The 20813-nt window shown below is 51.2% G+C and overlaps 1 protein-coding gene across 1 annotated transcript; it reads right to left on the reverse strand.

The window, feature by feature from the left end:
* Window positions 1-11438: 11438 nt before the first annotated feature.
* On the reverse strand, window positions 11439-20330 carry LOC141998712 (uncharacterized). The gene is made up of 4 exons (XM_074971676.1): window positions 20082-20330; window positions 16179-16305; window positions 15456-15569; window positions 11439-14360 (listed from the first exon to the last, which is right to left on the reverse strand). The coding sequence occupies exons 2-4, from the start codon at window positions 16303-16305 to the stop codon at window positions 12988-12990; spliced, it is 1614 nt and encodes a 537-aa protein (XP_074827777.1). The 5' UTR covers window positions 20082-20330; the 3' UTR covers window positions 11439-12987.
* Window positions 20331-20813: the final 483 nt, after the last annotated feature.

A 20813-nucleotide genomic window follows, 5' to 3' on the forward strand; every position in this document is an offset into this window, starting at 1 on the left:
AAAATCAATCCCCACAGCCCCAGAGTCCTCCCTGCCAGTAACCGGGGCAACAATTGCCCCGGCATCAGCAGCGGCAGGTGGCACAGGGGCTGGGGGAACTCCTGCAGAGGCTTCCTTGGGGGGGACTCAACAAGGGGGCAGGATTGCCTCCATCCGCTGCCACAGCTTCCATGGTCCACGCCTCCTGCTGGGCTCCATCCGGGGGCACGACTGAAGATTTAGCAGCATCAGCCCGCCGCAGCATCTTTCGGGGGCCTCGACTCCCTCCTTGTTGGAGAGGAGGGATTGGGCCTGTCAAGGTTCCTCCCCCACTCTGAACTCTAGGGTACAGATGTGGGGACCTGCATGAAAAACCTCCTAAGCTTATCTTTACCAGCTTAGGTCAAAACTTCCCCAAGGTACAAAATATTCCACCCTTTGTCCTTGGATTGGCCGCTACCACCACCAAACAAATACTGGTTACTGGGGAAGAGCTGTTTGGATACTTCTTTCCCCCCAAAATACTTCCCAAAACCTTGCACCCCACTTTCTGGACAAGGTTTGGGAAAAAGCCTCACCAATTTGCCTAGGTGACTACAGACCCAGACCCTTGGATCCTAAGAACAGTGAACAATCCTCCCAACACTTGCACCCCCCCTTTCCTGGGAAATGTTGGATAGAAAGCCTCACCAATTTGCATAGGTGACCACAGACCCAAACCCTTGGATCTGAGAACAATGAAAAAGCATTCAATTTTCTTACAAGAAGACTTTTAATAAAAATAGAAGTAATTAGAAATAAGAAATCCCCCCTGTGAAATCACGATGGTAGATACCTTACAGGGTAATTAGATTCGAAACATAGAGAACCCCTCTAGGCAAAACCTTAAGTTACAAAAAAGATACACAGACAGAAATAGTTATTCTATTCAGCACAATTCTTTTCTCAGCCATTTAAAGAAATCATAATCTAACACGTACCTAGCTAGATTACTTACTAAAAGTTCTAAGACTCCATTCCTCGTCTATCCCCGGCAAAGACAGAATATAGACAGACACACAGACCCTTTGTTTCTCTCCCTCCTCCCAGCTTTTGAAAGTATCTTGTCTCCTCATTGGTCATTTTGGTCAGGTGCCAGCGAGGTTACCTTTAGCTTCTTAACCCTTTACAGGTGAGAGGAGATTTCCTCTGGCCAGGAGGGATTTTAAAGGGGTTTACCCTTCCCTTTATATTTATGACAGGGCCCGTGATTTGCAGGCCCCGAGGTGGAGGGCCAGTCAGAAGGGGTAGGGCCAGGGGGCAAGGGCGATGGTTCCGGGGCTTGGGGTGGCAAGAGTGGGACAGCGGGGGCGGGGGAAAGGGAAACCTCCCCCTGGGGCGGGCCCTCTCCCTTGGCCAGTGAGGGTCTTGCCGCCCACTCCTCCACATGCCCCACTGAACTTCAGCTGATGGAGGTGAGGCCCACCCCCACCCCTGGGCACAATGGTAGGGGGGTCTGTCCCCGCGGCCCGAGCGGGGGCTATGGCAGGAGCAGGAGGGGCGGCTGCAGAGGTAGCCGGGCCACCAGGGTCACTGGCGATGACAGGGCCGGCGCCCTCCCAGGTCTTGGGGGTCCCGGGCACCTCTCCTTGCCTGGCCAGGGGGCAGTCCCTCCGAACATGCCCCATCACCCAGTAGAGGAAGCACCAGGCCTCCCCTGTCATGTAGTGGACCCGGTAGTGGGCCCCCTGGTAAGGCACCAGGAAGGACCCCTCGAGCGCCACTCCGTCATGCACCGCCGGCGGCGGTTGGAGTTCGACTTGCCAGCGGAAGGATAGGACGTGACAGAGGGCGGGATCCTTACAGCCCAGCAGGAGAGAGCTGATGATCAAAATGGGCTTCCCCAGGGTGGAGACCGCAGGTAACAGGGCAGCGTTGGGCAGGAAGGGCGGGACGGAGGTCAACACCACCCGTACGCCCATGTCCTCCAGGGTCCTAGGGGGACGAACACGCCCCCCACCACCAGGCCCTTCTCCGCCGCCTCCTGAGCAGCGGCCTCTGACGCCAGGAAGAACGCGACCTTCCCATACATTTTGGAGGCTGCCACGACGGCCGTGGGACCCACCACCCGTGCCAATGCCCAAACGTACATTTCGACGTGGGGCAAGGCGGGTGCCAAGAGGCAATGGACGCTGTGCCTCCTGGTCAGTGAGGGGAAGGGACCCCGGCTGCCAGGGATGGTACCGGAGGCAGCAGTCGGGGTGGTGGCACGTGGGGGTGGGGGTGGCAGCCCCCTGGGCGTACGCTCTGGGGGCCTGAGATGGAGTGCCCCCAGAGCTGGTGGAAGGAACAGGAGGGGAAGGAGGGGCTGTGGCAGGTGCAGGAGCCATAGCAGGGAGGGCGGCCCTGCCCCCAGGAGATTTTGTTTTCCGGGTGGGGCCCTTGCCCTTCTTGTTCCTCTCGCTCTTTTTGCTTATGGGGGGGGGGGGGGCACGGCAGCGGCGGAGTTCAGACCAGTGAGGGTGGAGAGGTGAGCTGCAGGGGCAGGCAGGGACGGTGGCAAAGTGGGGGCCACAGGGTCAGCAGGAGCAGGGTCCTCCTCCATGGTAGCAAGAGGCAGGAGGAGGCTCTAGTATGGGGGTGGAGCGACAGGGAACCACTCCTCACCACTAAGCAACATGCAGGGAAGGAGGGTCCAGTGGGAGGGGCAGGAGGATGGGGGAGAGGGAACTAGGCTAACCACTCCTCCCTGCTAGGCTATACGCAGGGAAGGAGGGTACCGGCCGGGGGAGGGGGGGAGGGTGGAACGACAACAGGGGGCACCGGAAGAAAGGGAAGAAGCAACTGCTCCTCCCCGCTAGGCTGCGGGTAGGGGAGGAGGGCGCCAGTAGTGGGGGGGACATAGGGGCAAAAGGGGGTCACAATCACAGGCGCAGGGCAGGGTACCAGCTGGGTGGGGAAGGGCTACAGTGGTATCAGGGGGTGCGGTGATCAGGGCATACAATTTAAAGGGGTGGGGGCACAAATGCTCAGGGCAAGGACACGGGCACACAGTGCGGTCGGGTGGAGGGGCCAACGGGAGGCAGGGGAGTAGGAACATTTGGTGAAATAGCTGTGGGCGGGGCAGGTAGAATGGGAAAAACTAACTGCTGGAAAGGGTGGGGCAGGCAAAGCGACAAACTCAGGAACCTAGGGCTGGGTTAGGGTAGGGCAGGCAAACAACAGGGCGGGAGTGAGGGAACACTTCTTGGGGCTATGGGAGGGAGGGAGGGAAAACTGGGCTGAAGGGGGAGTAGTGGGGAGGACCCCAGCCCAATGCAACTGGGGCAGGGGAGCCAAGTCCAAGTGGGTGGGGGAGTGCACCCACGAGCGCTTGTGAGACTCGCTCCAGTCCTTGCTTGCTGCTAGGTACAGTCCCCAGTGATGGTGAGGGGAGGAGCAAACGGCCCCGTTGAGGGGCGAGCAGCAGCTGTCAATGGTCAGCTGGGTTGGTGGAGGGGGCAGCAGTGGTGGTGACGGAAAGTGAGGAGGGGGGCAGCTGGGCTAGGGGGAGGGCTCCATGCCTCTCCCCCGGCCCTCCACAGCAGCCAAGGCTACCACCACCCCAGGAGCACAGTTGTTAGAGTCACTCAGTCCAATAATGCCAACCAACCCCCCCCCGCAGCGTCCCACAGCAATCTTCCTCCTCCTCCACGAGGCAGCAGGCTCAGGAGCAGCAGTCAGCAGCTGGAAGTAGGCGGCAGCCAGCCAGGCAAGGAAGGTGGGAGTGGTGGCAGTGGTATTTGGGTCCTCAGCTCTCCCTCCAGAGGGATGGGGGGGGGGCAGGCCAGCAGGGCCCCCCCATTCCCCACACCAGCAGCGACAGACAGCCACAGTTCTCCAGAGAGGGGAGCTTCCACCAGCCAGCCAGCAGTAGTCCTTTAGGGAGTGGGGGAGCTCCAGCCAGCAGCAGCGGCCCAGGAAGGGAGAGCTCCAGCCAGCAGGGCAACCAGAGCAAGACTGACCTATCCTTGTAGTGAGGCAAGTGGCCTCCCCCCAGCAGCAAAAGCAGTAGTCTCCCACCTTCCTCCAAGCCAGAGGGCTATAGGAGAGGAGCGAGGGCAGAGCTACTGGCCACTGGAGAAGCTGTAGGGTTCTGTTCCCTGACTGACCAGAGCAGAGGCTGCTCTGGGCAAGGGTGGACATGTGACTCCAATTAGCCTTGAAAGAGTCAGTTGAAGCCGTTAGGCAAATGAGAACACCTGACTCCAATTAACCTGCAAAGAGTCAGGTGATGCTGTTAAGCTAATGCGAACACCCGACTCTAATTAAGGCCCCTCTGATAGTATAGCCAAAGGGAGCCAGAGGAGAGGAAGTGGGGCAGAAGGGCTGGGTAATGAAGACACCCTCAAGCTACTGGAAAGGGTGAAGAAGGTATTGAGAGAGAGAAGCGGGGGAGCTGTGGGGAAGTGGCCCAGGGAAATGTAGCAACTCTGGCAGTGAAAGGTTGGCTGTCAACAGCCGCTGCCATTAGGGTCCCTGGGCCAGAACCCAGAGTAGAGGGCGGGTCCGGGTTCCCCCCAACCCGCCACTACATAAACCCCTCCTGGGAGGGGAAGACAGGCCCCTCTCAGGACAGGAGGCTAAACTGTTCTGGAACAAGCCTGTAGGGACAACAGAGACTGTGGGAGTTCTCTCACCAACCTCCTTGCTGGCTTGTGATGAAAAGGGCTCAGTAGACTGTAATCCTGGCCCTAGAGAGAGAAGGGCTATGTGGAGGGTTGCAGTGAGCCTCTGAGGCTAGCATAAACCGCCTGGAAGTGCAGGACCCATGGGGACAAGCTCAGAGCTCTGCCACAACATATATAAATTTGTGAATATACTGCCTGCAATTGAGCCTACGACAGGGCAGAGGTGAGGCTGTCTGAGTGACCACACTGTGCATTTCTGTACCAGACCATGTTTGTATTGCTTTTACTTTTAACCTCCACTCTGAATCCAGTGGGTATTTAATGCAAAACAAAGGACACTGGGTTTGTGAGGAAACTAAATTTGACTTTATTATTCCAAAGGACAAACAAAGACAGACTCCCTTCCCCACTCCCGCTCAGCATGGTACTTTTTATCCCCAGAACACCACATTGCTGTGCCCAATTTCCCCCAAGCACAAGCAACAGAGCAACATTTACAAACTGATAGAAAAGTGCAGAGAATCCAGGAGAGATGCTGGGACCAGGGCCGGCTCCGGCATTTTTGCCGCCCTAAGCGGCAACGGAAAAAAAAAAAAAAAGCAGGACATGCCACTGAAGAGGGAGAGAGGGAGCGAAAGGCCCACCACCAAATTGCCGCCAAAGACGCAGACGTTCCGCCCCAATCATGGACAGAGTGCCACCCCTTTCTATTGGCTGCCCCAGGCACCGGCTTCCTTCGCTGGTGCCTGGAGCCAGCCCTGGCTGGGACCCAATCACAAAGCAAACACTCCGAGAGCAGGGAATCCAAAGAGGTAAGATTGGACGGATACAGCGTGGTGTGAGTGGGGCAGAGAGAGTTGCTGTTGTCACCACACAGGACACTGGTAGAGGGGTGACCATCTGGGCTGTCAGGCTCCTCCTCTATCTCTGGCCTCAATGATGGGGGTCAGCCTGACTTCAAGGCTGCCCCAAGCCTGTTGGCTTCCCCAGCTTCCTTCTTTCCTCTGCCCAGCCTTGTCCTCTCAGCAATGGGGGGACACCATCCCTTTCCCTCTTGGGGCATCATCTGTAGCCCTTTAGATTTCAGTGATGGCTTCACCTGACTCATAGGGCAATTCCTGTCCCTCTCTGCCATTGGTGAAGCAAGTTCACAGTTCTCAGCCTCAGCTGTCTGATTGCAAAATAACAGGTTTCAGAGTAGCAGCTGTGTTAGTCTGTATTCGCAAAAAGAAAAGGAGTACTTGTGGCACCTTAGAGACTAACCAATTTATTTGAGCATAAGCTTTCATGAGCTACAGCTCACTTCATCGGATGCATTCAGTGGAAATACAGTGAGGAGATTTATATATACACAGAACATGCAAAAATGGGTGTTATCATACACATTGTAAGGAGAGTGATCACTTAAGATGAGCTATTACCAGCAGGAGAGCGGGGGGGAGAGCGGGGGGAAGAGAAGAAAACCTTTTGTAGTGATAATCAAGGTGGGCTATTTCTAGCAGTTAACAAGAATGTCTGAAGAACGGGGGGTGGGGGGTGGGAATAAACAAGGGGAAATAGTTTTACTTTGTGTAATGACCCATCCACTCCCAGTCTCTATTCAAGACTAAGTTAATTGTATCCAGTTTGCAAATTAATTCCAATTCAGCAGTCTCTCCTTGGAGTCTGTTTTTGAAGTCTTTTTGTTGTAATATTGCGACTTTTAGGTCTGTAATCGAGTGACCTGAGAGATTGAAGTGTTCTCCAATTGGTTTTTGAATGTTATAATTCTTGACATCTGATTTGTGTCCATTTATTCTTTTACGTAGAGACTGTCCAGTTTGACCAATGTACATGGTAGAGGGGCATTGCTGGCACATGATGGCATAGATCACATTGGTAGATGTGCAGGTGAATGAGCCTCTGATAGTGTGGCTGATGTGATTAGGCCCTATGATGGTGTCCCCTGAATAGATATGTGGACACAGTTGGCAACGGGCTTTGTTGCAAGGATAGGTTCCTGGGTTAGTGTTTTTGTTGTGTGGTGTGTGGTTGCTGGTGAGTATTTGCTTCAGGTTGGGGGGCTGTCTGTAGGCAAGGACTGGCCTGTCTCCCAAGATTTGTGAGAGTGATGGGTCGTCCTTCAGGATAGGTTGTAGATCCTTGATGATGCACTGGAGAGGTTTTAGTTGGGGGCTGAAGGTGATGGCTAGTGGCGTTCTGATATTTTCTTTGTTGGGCCTGTCCTGTAGTAGGTGACTTCTGGGTACTCTTCTGGCTCTGTCAATCTGTTTCTTCACTTCAGCAGGTGGGTATTGTAGTTGTAAGAATGCTTGATAGAGATCTTGTAGCTGTTTGTCTCTGTCTGAGGGGTTGGAACAAATGCGGTTGTATCGTAGATGGATCGTGTGGTGCGGTCTGGGTGAAAGCTGGAAGCATGTAGGTAGGAATAGCGGTCAGTAGGTTTCCGGTATAGGGTGGTGGTTATGTGACCATCGCTTATTAGCACCATAGTGTCCAGGAAGTGGATCTCTTGTGTGGACTGGTCCAGGCTGAGGTTGATGGTGGGATAGAAATTGTTGAAACCATGGTGGAATTCCTCAAGGGCTTCTTTTCCATAGGTCCAGATGATGAAGATGTCATCAATATAGCGCAAGTAGAGTAGGGGCATTAGGGGACGAGAGCTGAGGAAGCGTTGTTCTAAGTCAACCATAAAAATGTTGGCATACTGTGGGGCCATGCGGGTACCCATAGCAGTGCCGCTGATTTGAAGGTATACATTGTCCCCAAATGTGAAAGAGTTATGGGTGAGGACAAAGTCAAAGTTCAGCCATCAGGTTTGCCGTGACATTATCGGGGATACTCTTCCTGACGGCTTGTAGTCTATCTTTGTGTGGAATGTTGGTGTAGAGGGCTTCTACATCCATAGTGGCCAGGATGGTGTTTTCAGGAAGATCACTGATGGACTGTAGTTTCCTCAGGAAATCAGTGGTGTCTCGAAGATAGCTGGGAGAGCTGGTAGCGTAGGGCCTGAGGAGGGAGTCTACGTAGCCAGACAATCCTGCTGTCAGGGTGCCAATGCCTGAGATGATGGGGTGTCCAGGATTTCCAGGTTTATGGATCTTGGGTAGCAGATAGAATACTCCAGGTCGGGGTTCCAGGGGTGTGTCTGTGCGGATTTGTTCTTGTGCTTTTTCAGGGAGCTTCTTGAGCAAATGCTGTAGTTTCTTTTGGTAACCCTCAGTGGGATCAGAGGATAATGACTTCTAGAAAGTGGTGCTGGAGAGCTGCCTAGCAGCCTCTTGTTCATATTCCGACCTATTCATGGTGATGACAGCACCTCCTTTGTCAGCCTTTTTGATTATGATGTCAGAGTTGTTTCTGAGGCTGTGGATGGCATTGTGTTCTGCACGGCTGAGGTTATGGGGCAAGTGATGTTGCTTTTCCACAATTTCAGCCCGTGCACGTCAGCAGAAGCACTCTATGTAGAAGTCCAGTCTGTTGTTTCGACCTTCAGGAGAAGTCCACCTAGAATCCTTCTTTTTGTAGTGTTGGTAGGAAGGTCTCTGTGGATTAGTATGTTGTTCAGAGGAGTGTTGGAAATATTCCTTGAGTGGGAGACGTCGAAAATAGGATTCTAGGTCACCACAGAACTGTATCATGTTCGTGGGGGTGGAGGGGCAGAAGGAGAGGCCCCGAGATAGCCCAGCAGAAGAATCTGTCCTAAGAGTATAGTTGGATAGATTAACAATATTGCTGGGTGGGTTAAGGGAACCATTACTTTGGCCTCTTGTGGCATGTAGTAATTTAGATAGTTTAGTGTCCTTTTTCTTTTGTAGAGAAGCAAAGTGTTTGTTGTAAATGGCTTGCAAAATAAGTCTGCAGTTTCCCAACTCTGTTTCCCTGCCCTCTCCCCCTTCTGACCGCATTTCACATCTCTGCAGGGATCAGGAAGTAACTCCATGCCCCATTCAGTCTCAGCCTCTTGGAGTGTGAATCTAGCTCTCACCCTCAGTGTTGGTACCAAGAGATATTGATAATTTTCATTGTTCAAACACAAAAATCTCATGATAATGGGAAAGAACATTTAAAATAATAAAAAAGGACTGTTCTGGCAAATGATCATTTGTCTCATAAAGTCCTCAATAAAGCTGGGTCAAACTAAACTAATCCTGTCAAACTAAGCTAATATCAGACTATGTGACCAACCAGCCTGCAGGAAGAGAGAAAAAACAACACTACAAGGTGTGCTACAAAACACTTTCAGGTTCATAAAGTGAACTCCCCCAGAATCCTAACTTCCAAAAGAAGGAAAACAAATGTATCCATTTTCTTCTGACCTGGCTAACCTGCTTTACTCAGCACCTCCTCTTTATTTGGTTGTGTCAGTTACAAAAGTTTTAGCATCATCACAATGAAAAAAAGAAATAAAAGTAAACCAAAGCCAAAATCTGAACATCTACAAAGCACAGAAGCTACTTCACCGAAAGATGAAAGCAGGGACTTTAGCTCAGAAAGGTCAGCCAGAGCTTTGGGATTCATTTGAATCCCCCCACCAGGTCTGGGACATTTTCATCTCTAGCCTTAGGAGTCTGAGTCAGGATAAAAAAAAAAAAAATCAAAGTGAGATACCTAAGTATGGAGAGCAAAGAACACTGTGGTAAGTACCATGCTGGGGGGGGCGGGGGTAGAATGGGGAGAGGATAAACTCTCCAAGGCTCGGACAGAGGCTGCTGTGTCAGGGTGGAGCATGACAGGGAAGAGGGGAGGAGGGAATCCCTCCAACTCTCCCCATCACCTTCAAGTAACACAGAACCCAAAACACCACATTTTCTTATCCCTGCTCCAGCACTTTTAGAATCTATTTAATTCTGGTCTCCAAGGGAGTCAATGTACAAAAAATGAATGTTTTTGGCATAACCTGGAGCAATGTGAGACTATGTGGGAATGAGACAACCTCTCCCCAAAGGGGCAACTCAGTGACTCTAATAATCACTCTGCCAAAGGAGATATCAGACTATATAAGATGGTTGAGGTCCGTCTAGACTAGGAAAAGTGGGGGAGGATCAGAGGAGATTTGCTAGCTAATCCCAACCACTTTTCCCCCACAGGCAGGCCTGGGAGGAGTGGTAGATATGCTGGAGGGTAGGGATAGGATACAGAGGGACCTAGACAAATTGGAGGATTGGGCCAAAAGAAACCTGATGAGGTTCAACAAGGACAAGTGTAGAGTCCAATGCACCGCTACAGACTAGGGACTGAATGGCTCGGCAGCAGTTCTGCAGAAAAGGACCTAGGGGTTACGGTGGACGAGAAGCTGGATATGAGTCAACAGTGTGCCCTTGTTGCCAAGAAGGCCAATGGCATTTTGGGATGTATAAGTAGGGGCATTGCCAGGAGATCGAGGGACGTGATCGTTCCCCTCTATTCGACATTGGTGAGGCCTCATCTGGAGTACTGTGTCCAGTTTTGGGCCCCACACTACAAGAAGGATGTGGAAAAATTGGAAAGAGTCCAGCGGAGGGCAACAAAAATGATTAGGGGAATGGAACACATGACTTATGAGGAGAGGCCGAGGGAACTGGGATTGTTTAGTCTGCAGAAGAGAAGAATGAGGGGGGATTTGATAGCTGCTTTCAACTAGCTGAAAGGGGGCTCCAAAGAGGATGGCTCTAGACTGTTCTTAGTGGTAGCAGATGACAGAACAAGGAGTAATGGTTTCAAGTTGCAGTGGGGGAGATTTAGGTTGGATATTAGGAAAAACTTTTTCACTACGAGGGTGGTGAAACACTGGAATGCGTTACCTAGAGAGGTGGTGGAATCTCCTTCCCTAGAAGTTTTTAAGGTCAGGCTTGACAAAGCCCTGGCTGGAATGATTTAGTCGGGGATCGGTCCTGCTTTGAGCAGGGGGTTGGACTAGATGACCTCCTGAGGTCCCTTCCAACCCTGATATTCTATGATTCTATGGAAGCTGATGCGGCAGAGGCAGAGGTGGGATCAGAGGCCTTTAGGCCCATGAAAAAAGACCCTATGGAAATCAGTCCCTCTCAGTGGTGCTCTCTGAATGCAGAGTTGGCAGGGAAAAGGGGCAGAGGGGATGAGTGATAAGAGGCAGCACCTATCTTCCCTGTACTCTCCTCTTATCCCACAATCCCCAACATCTGATTTCCCCAGCACACTCTGCTTCTCACATCCACCAGACCCAAGCATTGAATCCCCCAGTTTCCTCCTCCAAACCCATCCCTCTTGGTCCCTTCACATTTGATCCCTGGAATGCACCACCTCAGGGGATATAGGGAAGGGAAGTTGTCAGCCCCAGGGACACTTACCTGGAGCTGGCCCCCGCAGGGTAAGTGGGGGAGCCCAGCCCAATGGTTGCTGGAAGATGGGGACAGGTGTCCACAGTGATTGTGGGGCCTGGCCCAGATATCACTCTCCTAGTCTTCATGGAAAGGACATCACATCTGAGAAGGGAAGGGAAGGGAGTGGGTGGGAATTCATCCAGGCAGAGGGAGCTTCTGGAGAAGTTTCTCTTTCTTCCTCCAGCAGGTTAGCAGGAGGCAGGAAGGCCCATCCATTCAGCAGCCAGGGCTGCAGCAGGGAGAAGGGGCTTGTGGCACTACGCCCTAATAATCTTCATAAAGATATTGCTATGATATGAATATGGCATAACTAAAATATGTTTAAGCAAAATGGATCATGTAAGGTATCATCGGAAAGGTTATGATGTACTGATTACGATTATCTAATTTGTATGCATGTAATCACATTATTTCTGTATTTGAAGTTAGGAATATTGACTATGTATCATTTACAGAAGTGTTTGCACCTGGGAAACGCCTATCAAACAAAATGCAACCAGCCTGGCTGGCTAATCAATGGGCGATTAGGAGGAAAAATGGAACTTTGAAAATGCTGATCTCTCACCTTCCTGAGAAGTTTCCTGGGATAACTTTGGTTCAAGTCTGTTTTAACACTGCAGGGTCATGTGGTCATGTCACCTGGTACTAAACCCCATGTTGGAATGCTTGTATTTTTCCACAAAAAGAGGTTGGGTATAAGACTGGGAAAAAAAGCTTTCCCACCTTATGTAAATCCTATTTATGGCTGGGGAGTGAGGTAATCAAAGTCAGTCCATCTCTGTTTCTCTAGAGGAGATCCCCACCCAAGATGACTGCAGTGAACACCTGAAACTAGGCTCAGGGAGAAAGGATTGGGCCCAGGGTGGAAAGGGGTCTGGCCTGCGAATAATTAGTTTGTGTGTTTGTTTTATTTGCTCAGTAATCTGCTTTGATCTGTTTGCTATCCCTTATTATTACTTAAAATCTATGTTTATAGTTAATAAACTCATTTTGTTTACCTTAAACCCAGTTTGTGGAATCCATAACTGGGGGGGGCAAGAATCTGTGCATATCTTCCTCCACATCGAGGGAGGGGGCGATCAATGAGCTTACATTGCACAGTTTGCTGTGCAGCGCAAGACAATGCAAACTTTGGGTTTGAACTCCTATGGTGATGTGCACACGAGTGCTGGGCACTTCCCGAGCTGGGTCTTCCTGTGCAGACATTATCTCAGTGTCAGTGTCTTTCTGCAGGAGGATGTGGCCCTACCTGTGTGTTTGCCAGTGTAGGCTGGAAAGCATGGCTTGGCAGGGCAGAGTGAGGGGGACCTGTCTGGTGGAACAGGGGGGCTCAGTGGAACCCCAGTACATCAGGTGGCATCCCCAGATCGGGGGGGCAACCCATCACAGGGCTAATTGGGACTTCTCCTTCTCTACCTGTGGTTTGCTTAGACCAGACAAAGCCAGAGTGTCGCTGATCAGCTCAGGGTCAGCTGCTGCTGGAACCTGCCCCCAAAGATGGGCAGATGGATACCTGAGAGCCAAATGCCTCTGATGTGTGTGGGAATTAGGAAATGGAGTTTTTACTAAGGCCAACCCTAGTCAGGGCACTGAGAGAATTTCTCTCCTGTGTGGAGGAGTCTCTGATGTCCAATGTGGTGTTAGCTCCAACGGACGCTTTTTCCATGCTAAAGACATCTGAGAGGGCTCCTCCCTGTGTGGATTTGCTGATGCTTGATGCCGTGTGAGCACCAAATAAAGCTTCCCCCACATTCAAGCTCTTTCTTCTGTGAATTATGCGATGGGGAATAATGTGTGAGCTCAGGTTGAATCTTTCCCTGCACTTATTGAAGCTTTTCCCCACAATCAAACATTTATGGGTTCTCTCTCTTATGTGGATCGTCTGATGTGAAGCAAGGTTTGATCTTTGAATAAAACTTTTCCTACAGTGGAGGCATTTATATGGGTTTCTCTCCTGTGTGGGTTTTCTGATATGAAATAAGGGCTGATGGCCCATTGAAATTCTACCCACAGTCCAATCATTTACAGGGTCTCTCTCCTGTGTGCAGTCTCCGATGGGCAGTAAGATTTGAGCTCTGACTGAAGCTTTTCTCACAGTCCAAGCATTTATAAGGTTTCTCTCCTGTGTGGGTTCTCTGATGTACAATAAGGGCTGATGGTGCACTGAAACTTTTCCCACACTGAAAGCATTTATAGGGTTTCTCTCCCATGTGGGTTCTCTGATGTGTAATAAGGGCTGATGGTGCACTGCAACTTTTCCCACACTGAAGGCATTTATATGGTCCCTCTCCCGTATGGATTTTCCCATGGCTAATAAGGCCTGAGCGCTGACTGAAGCTTTTCCCACAGTCCAAGCATTTATAGGGTTTCTCTCCCGTGTGGGTTCTCTGATGTGTAATAAGGACTGATGATACACTGAAACTTTTTCCACAGTCAAGACATTTATACGGTTTCTCTCCCGTGTGGATTCTCCTATGGATAATAAGACCTGAGCTCACACTGAAGCTTTTTCCACAATCCAAGCATTTATAGGGTTTCTCTCCTGTGTGGGTCCTCTTATGTGCAATAACGGCTGATGGTCCACTGAAACTTTTCCCACAGTCCAAGCATTTATATGGTCCCTCTCCAGTGTGGATTCTCCCATGGCAAGTAAGATGTGAGCGCTGACTGAAACTTTTCCCACAGTGCGAGCATTTAAACGGTTTCTCTCCTGTGTGGGTTCTCTGATGTATTATAAGGACTGATGGTCCACTGAAACTTTTCCCACACAAAAGGCATTTATGTGGTCCCTCTCCTGTATGGATTCTCCTATGGCTATTAAGGCCTGAGCGCTGACTGAAGTGTTTCCCACACTCAAGGCATTTATAGGGTTTCTCTCCCGTATGGGTTCTCTGATGTACAATAAGGGCTGATGGTGCACCGAAACTTTTCCCACACTCAAGACATTTATGTGGTCCCTCTCCTGTATGGATTCTTCCATGCCTAATAAGGCCTGAGCACTGACTGAAGCTTTTCCCACACTCAAGGCATTTATACGGTTTCTCTCCCATGTGCAGTCTCCAATGGGCAGTAAGATTTGAGCTCCAATTGAAGCTTTTTCCACATTCTAAGCATTGATAAGGTTTCTTTTCTTTGGGATTTGTCTGCTGGGTTGTGGTTTCTTTGGAATCCTGGTCTCCTCCCCCACATTCAAAGGAATCATGCACTTTCTTCCCTGGGTGGTTTTCCAGCTTCCTCTCTGACCTGTGACAATTACTCCAGGCTCTTCTCTGTTCCAAGCATTGGGAAAAGTTCTCTTCAGCTCTTCTCAAAAAGTTCCCCTGCAGGTCCACTTGCTCAGGACCTTCCTGCTGTGGATTCCCCTCCTCATTCTCACTCATTTTCACATCATCTGCTGGGAGAGAGAAAGAATCATGACAGGATTCATTGCCTGGGTTAGCAGAAAGACAAAAGTGAAAAGCAAAGAGGGAAAACACAATGCAGTAACTGTTGGAAGACTGCGAAACTGGATTCTGTCTCCATATCCCATCCAAACACTGAGAGGGAAGTGAAGTCAGGGAGAAAACTCCTGACAGCTAACAGGATGGGTGGGAAGCCATAAGCGATATCTGTCATGATGATGTGACACCTGCTGACCAATGTTCCCTCTAATTTTTTCCATACATGTGCGGAATAAATTTTGTTATGTGCACCGAGGTATGTGTGGATGTGTGTCACCAGTAGAAACAAAAAACCTAGATGTAATGTATATTTTTAAAAAGTTACCATAGGGATAATTATTCCAGCCAGAACAGGTTAGGCATTTTAGAACTCACTACTCGAAGAATTAAATGTAAGTGTACGAGAAATAAAAATTATGAAAACACTTAACATAACACACTTAGAAAGAATAAAATTACAGAGAATATATGTGCATTGCAGGAAGTGCCAAAAAGTAACAACAACAATAATACAAGTATGTGTTGGGGGTGTGTGTGAGAAAGTGTGTGAGAGACAGACAGAGACTGTGTGAGCTGCCTCCGGGGAAATCTCAGAAACAGTGCACTGTCTCTTTAAGAAAGGCACTCACTGTTCACCGCAGCAGCTCCAAGTCCTGAGCCAGTCTGTGTCCCCTGCTCTACAGAGATGGGGTACAGGGGCGGGGGGAGAGGGACACCCTGACATCAGCACCCTATTTGCCCCCCTCCCAGACTCTGCAAAGCCAACAGGAGGGTCCTGGGAGCAGCTGCAGGACAGAGCAACGTGGGGGGATGGGCACCTGAACACATGCTGCCAGATGTGCGCTCTCTGCTAATCAGCTGGGCAGCATTTGAATCTCTCCTGGGCAGCCATCCAAACGCTCAGCTTACAGGGAACACAGCTGCTGACCGCACCAGACCTGGGTGAGATGAGGCAGAACTGAGGGGGGCTCACACCACATTTTTGGGATTTTCAGCTTTTCCCTTCATTTGCCTTATAGTTTGTGTCAGTGTCATTGACTCCCCACCTGTGCGGATGCCTCTTGGGATCTTCCTTTCCTCGGAGTCCTGCAGATCTGGGACCCACGGCTCTTCCCCTGCTTCCAGACGGGCGATCAAGTCAGGTTTGGGAATGGGGAGTCCTGCTCAGGGGATGAAATCAGGCATGATCCAAGTGCAATGAGGATTGGGGCAGTGTTTGTTGCAAAGGACACCATCTTGAGTTTAAACTGACCCCATAATTTGCTGGGGGGTTGTGGGATCTGAACAGATGGGCATGTGGTCACGGATTCCCCTTGGGAGAGGCAGATGTCTGGGGGAGGGGGAGTTGTCACACCCTCACTAGGAGTTCTCAGTATCTGTGGGCTCTGGGGGACTTGCTGAGGTGTTCAGCTCTGGTGTTAAACCCCTCCCTATGTCTAAACGCCCAGAGCCCTCCCCACACATGGAGCTCATCCCAGGAAGGGAGGTGCACAGAGATCCTGTGTGTGAGTGAGAATTAATACAGATAGGATGATATGCTGCTTCTGCCCCCATTACAGATGGAGGGATGGGGATATATTAGCATGTCCATTAGGTCTATGACTCCCCTATCCCACTGAAGGGGGTATGGAGTGAACGGCTCTCACACACTGGAGCTGTGGACTGTGCAAGCCATTCCCCTCTAATCAAACTGACGAGGGAAGAACCTGACCAGATTCAGAAATGCAGGTCCCATGGCTTCAAATCGCTGAGGGGACAGGAATCCTTACCCAGAGAGGTCACCGTCTCATAATTCTCCTGCATGACGTCCCTGTAGAGGGCTCTCTGACCGGGGTCCAGCAGAGCCCCCTGCCCGGCAGTGAAGTACACAGCCACCTCCTCAAAGGTCACCGGCATCTGCAACAACAGGTGCTCCCCACTCAGTACCTGCTGCCCCAGCCACAATCCCACTATTCATGGGGGAAGAAGCACAAAAATAGAACAGCTCTGGGAGGACCAGAATCCCACCCCCATCCTGCTCACAGTGGCCAGGAGGCTCCACAGAACAGAGAGAAGGTGAGAGCTCCTTGTCCCTCCCAGCAGACGGAGGAGGGCAGGGTTTAATCTCATTTGCCACCCAACTATTAGGCACAGGCTGATGTGGGAAACAGAGCTCCACACAGGGAACAGGAAACCCAGCACCTTCCCTTTGTATTTCACCGCAGTGTCTGACTAGTGGGTTCAGGCTTCAGCACTCTGGTCTGTTTTCCCAGCCCTGTCCAGGGGCTTGTTTCCGGTTTCAGAAATGGGAGAATTTTCACCCCATCCCCCAATGGGCCTGTTCATGTTTCCCAGCAGGTTTAACACACCCAGTCCCCCTCCCTGCCTCAACCTGTGTATTTCCTGCCCTGCCCCCTCTACAACAACCCTCCCCAGCAGCTCCTCCAAACATCCCCACCTGAGCAGGATTCACCACAGCCATTTCCCTGCCCTGTTCCCTAGGAAGATGGGAAGATCTAGAGCAAAACGGTGTTAGGATATAGATATTCAGGCCTGTCTGTAAAGGCCTATACTCTAAGAATTTAGGTGTATTCTTATCACTTGGCTAGTTATAGAGGTATAAAAGAAAGAATCAAAATCACTGTCTGCGGGTGTAAGGGCCTTCTCTTACTGTGACAGTCTGAGGCCCTGTTCTTAGGCTAAGGCCTTTGGCTAAGCAGCAGAGGCAGCCATAAGCTGGGAAGCGAAAGGTCACATCCTCACATTCCAACCTAGTCACATTGAAAGAAGGTGCTATTGGGCTGTTAGGTCCTGATAATGCCTATCGCCTGCAGAGAAAGGGAAGTGCCTAGAAGATGTAAAAGGAAACTTAGCTTGATAGCATCCTGTCTGGCAAGAACTCACTTATCAATACCTGGGATGTGAAATCCTCACTTCTGTGTTTGTTCTTTCACTGTAGTCCCGATTTCCCTATTGTTTATCTGTATAATCTCTGTCTGGTTCTGTGATTGTTTCTGTCTGCTATATAATTAATTTTGCTGGGTGTAAACTAATTAAGGTGGTGGGATATAATTGGTTAAATAATCATGTTACAACATGTTAGGATTGGTTAGTTAAATTTCAGGAAAATGATTGGTTAAGGTATAGCTAAGCAGAACTCAAGTTTTACTGTATAGTCTGCAGTCAATCAGGAAGTGGGTGGGTGGATGGGGGAAATGGGAATGGGGGTGGGGAAACTGGAATCATGTTTTGCTAAAGGGGGAAATGGGAACAGGGAATGGGGGTGGGGAAATTGGAATCATGTTTGGCTAAGGGCAGGAATGGGAACAGGGACACAGGTATAAGGCTCTGTGGTGTCAGAGCTGGAAAGGGGGACACTAAGGAAGGAAACTGGAATCATGCTTGCTGGAAGTTCACCCCAATAAACATTGAATTGTTCGCACCTTTGGACTTCGGGTATTGTTGCTCTCTGTTCATGCGAGAAGGACCAGGGAAGTAAGTGGGTGAAGGAATAAGCCCCCTAACAAACGGGGTTGTTATTCTGCAGCCTGTCAGGGTGAGAAGGTCAATTGGGGAGGTTTCTGAATTAGCGTTAGTCCATTTCACATCCTGATTCCTCCCAGGCTCTTTCCTTGCAGACAGACACTCTAGACTCTGCCATGCTGGGAAAACCCTCAGCTACATTATTACAACACAGACCTGACCCCTCCCACCGGGACTAAACCTACAAGACATTTTTAAACCTTCCTGGAACAGAGTCTCTGAGCCAAATGCTAGAAAGGAGCAGAATCAAAGGAGTAACTTTGTGGGATCTCCCCTGACACCTCCCCTGACCTCGCTGGGTAAGGATTCCTTCCCAGGGCAGCACATTCCCCCAGCATCATGGGGACTAGGCAGAGGCAGGAACTGGCTTTTCCTCTCTCTGCTCCTCACCTTGTCCCAGGAAAGTCAATCTGCCCCGGGGTGCTGCAGGGAATGGGGCTGGGCAAGACTGGGACCAGGGAACTTCCCTCCCCAGCTATTGCTCCTGCTGCCCTTTTCTGTCTCTCCACTCCCCCTTTGGCATGGAAGAACTGGTTACTGTCCTGCCATTCCTGTGGGTGTTTCCTCTCCATTAGCTACTGCCACTGCTAACAGGAATGTGAGCCTGGCTGCATCAGTGAGGGCAGCAGTTCTGGGAGTCAAGGACACACAGGGAGCAGAGATGGAGTGAGGAGGGGCCGCTTGTGGAGTCACTTTCCTGTCCGGCCCCAGCACTTTCTCCAAATTCTCTCTCATCACCTGGAGTCTCCAGCTCAGGAGCTGGTGGCAGCACAGCCCGGGGCTGCCCTAGGGGACTGGTTCCAGTCACAGCAGAAAGTCCCCCCTCGGCTGGGCATAGAGGGAGTGTTAGTGATGGTCTGTCCCAGCACAGGCGCCGCTGGGCAGCAGCAGCTGCTCAGCCCGAGCTCCCAGATCACAATGGAGGCAGCAGCATCTACCCCAGGAAGCCCAGCTAGCTCCAGGGCTCCAGTATCCTGAGCACAAAGAGAGACTGACACCAGCCTCCTCTGCCTTAGCAATTACCAGAACTCTCTGCTGGGGGCAGCTAATGACTGAGCCTCCCTGTGCTGTCCCTGCAGCCCCCAGAGACAGTCAGGCCAATGCTGATCTCATTTGCTATCTGGACTCACGCTGGAACCAGAGAACCAGTTCAAACAGGGATTTCGTATGTGACCCGGAACCAAACCTGAACCAAAGTTTTGTTTTACTGACTGAACCCGAACTGAACAGAAAAAACCCCAAATTAAATACCAGTTGGACTCCTTGCCTGCTGTTGCTCTCAGTGACTCTGGTATGACCCAGAATCCTGCAGAGCAATCAGAACAGGGCCCGGTTCAGTCCTGTCAACCCTAAACATTTAACATTCAGGAGTCAGACCCCCAAATAACGACATTGTCTTAAAAATATCAAAGACTAAATTGGGAGTAGAGTGTGTATGGTGGGGAGGGGGGATATTTGCCTTGTAAATTCTGAGCCCTTAAGGGGAATTCCCCTGCCCAGCCATCTCCAATGCTTGTTTGACCATTTCTAGGGGAAAAGATTCCCCACTGGCTGCTGGGCAGGGCAGCCCCCTCTCCCTCTCCTACCCCATGGGCTGGTGGATCTGCCATTGTATCTCTCACCATCCCTCTCCCTTCTCCCCACTCTCTAGCTCTCCCTTCCTCAGCTGTCTCCACTTGCTCTCATATTCTACCTCCAGCCTCCCCACAGTCCCCTCTCCCCACATCCCCTCTTCCTTCCCTTTATCCCCCCACTCAGAGTTTCCCTCTATTCCAGCTCTGTTGCCCTGAACCCTCCCCCGCCCCGATTCCTGTGTATTCTCTCAGCGTCCCTTCAGCAGCCCCACATCCCCATGGCCCCATCCTGCCCCCTCACACATCCCCGTTCACCCCTCAATGCCCTGCGGTTCTCGGACCGCCCAGCCCGTCTTCAGTTTCCTTCAGGTGCTGGCTCCCACCCTGCCTCTGGATCCCAACATGTCCCTCACACTCACTGCAAACCACGGGAGCTGGCAGCCAGCTTTCCTTTGCCCAGTGCAGGGACTCGCAGCCAGCCCAGCTGGGAGCAGCTTGGGGCATCCCCTTGCCCCTGCAGACAGGCTGCTCCGGGAGCAGCGCTCCCTGGGGAGGGAGGATGGGCGCCGGTCTCACCTTCTCTCCACATGGGGCTCTGCCTAGAAGCAGGGCTCTGGGTCCCAGTAAGGTGGGGGTGATGGAAGGCGGGACAGGCTGGGGTCTCTGCACTGAGAGAGTCTCTCGGGGAGCAGCGGGAATGTTCCTCCCCCGTCTGCAGCCAGGGCTCTGGGGGCCCCAGCGGCAGCAGCCGAGGTCCTGGGGTCTTGCAAGCAACGTGGGTTGCAGCGCAACAGAGTCACTGCAGCGACAGCAATCCGCTTCCTGCTGCCAGGCTGCGTGACCCCGGGAATGGCTCCTCCCGGCGCCTCCTGGGTCCTAGGGAGAACATTTGCACTGGGTCTGGCCTGTGTCTCTGTCTGTTATTATTATTTATTGTATCCTCATCCCCCAGGCCCGCCAAGGACGGGCGGGGCAATTGCCCAGGGGCCCGGTGATTTAAAAGGTCCCAGGGCAGATGGGAGAATTATGTATTTTTTAAATAAAAATTAAGATAAAAAAGTTAACTAGATGAAACAACGCCACAACGTACTCAGAGTGGGTTCTAATGTGTTACCCAGAGGATAAAAAGTAGCATGGTAAACCTCAGCCATCCCTTTCTAGGGGCACCCTGACTGTCCTGCCCTGGGGCGGGGAATTGCTGTTGTAGGGCCTGGCTTCCCCCAGCATGTTCTGTCTGTGTAATAGTGTCGGATTTTGTACAGTCTAGTTTGGCAGCTTTGTGAAGTTATGTGAGTGAATAATGTTATT

This window comes from Natator depressus, chromosome 14 (genome assembly GCF_965152275.1).
Source record: "Natator depressus isolate rNatDep1 chromosome 14, rNatDep2.hap1, whole genome shotgun sequence".
In the NCBI taxonomy this organism is placed as follows: domain Eukaryota; kingdom Metazoa; phylum Chordata; order Testudines; family Cheloniidae; genus Natator; species Natator depressus.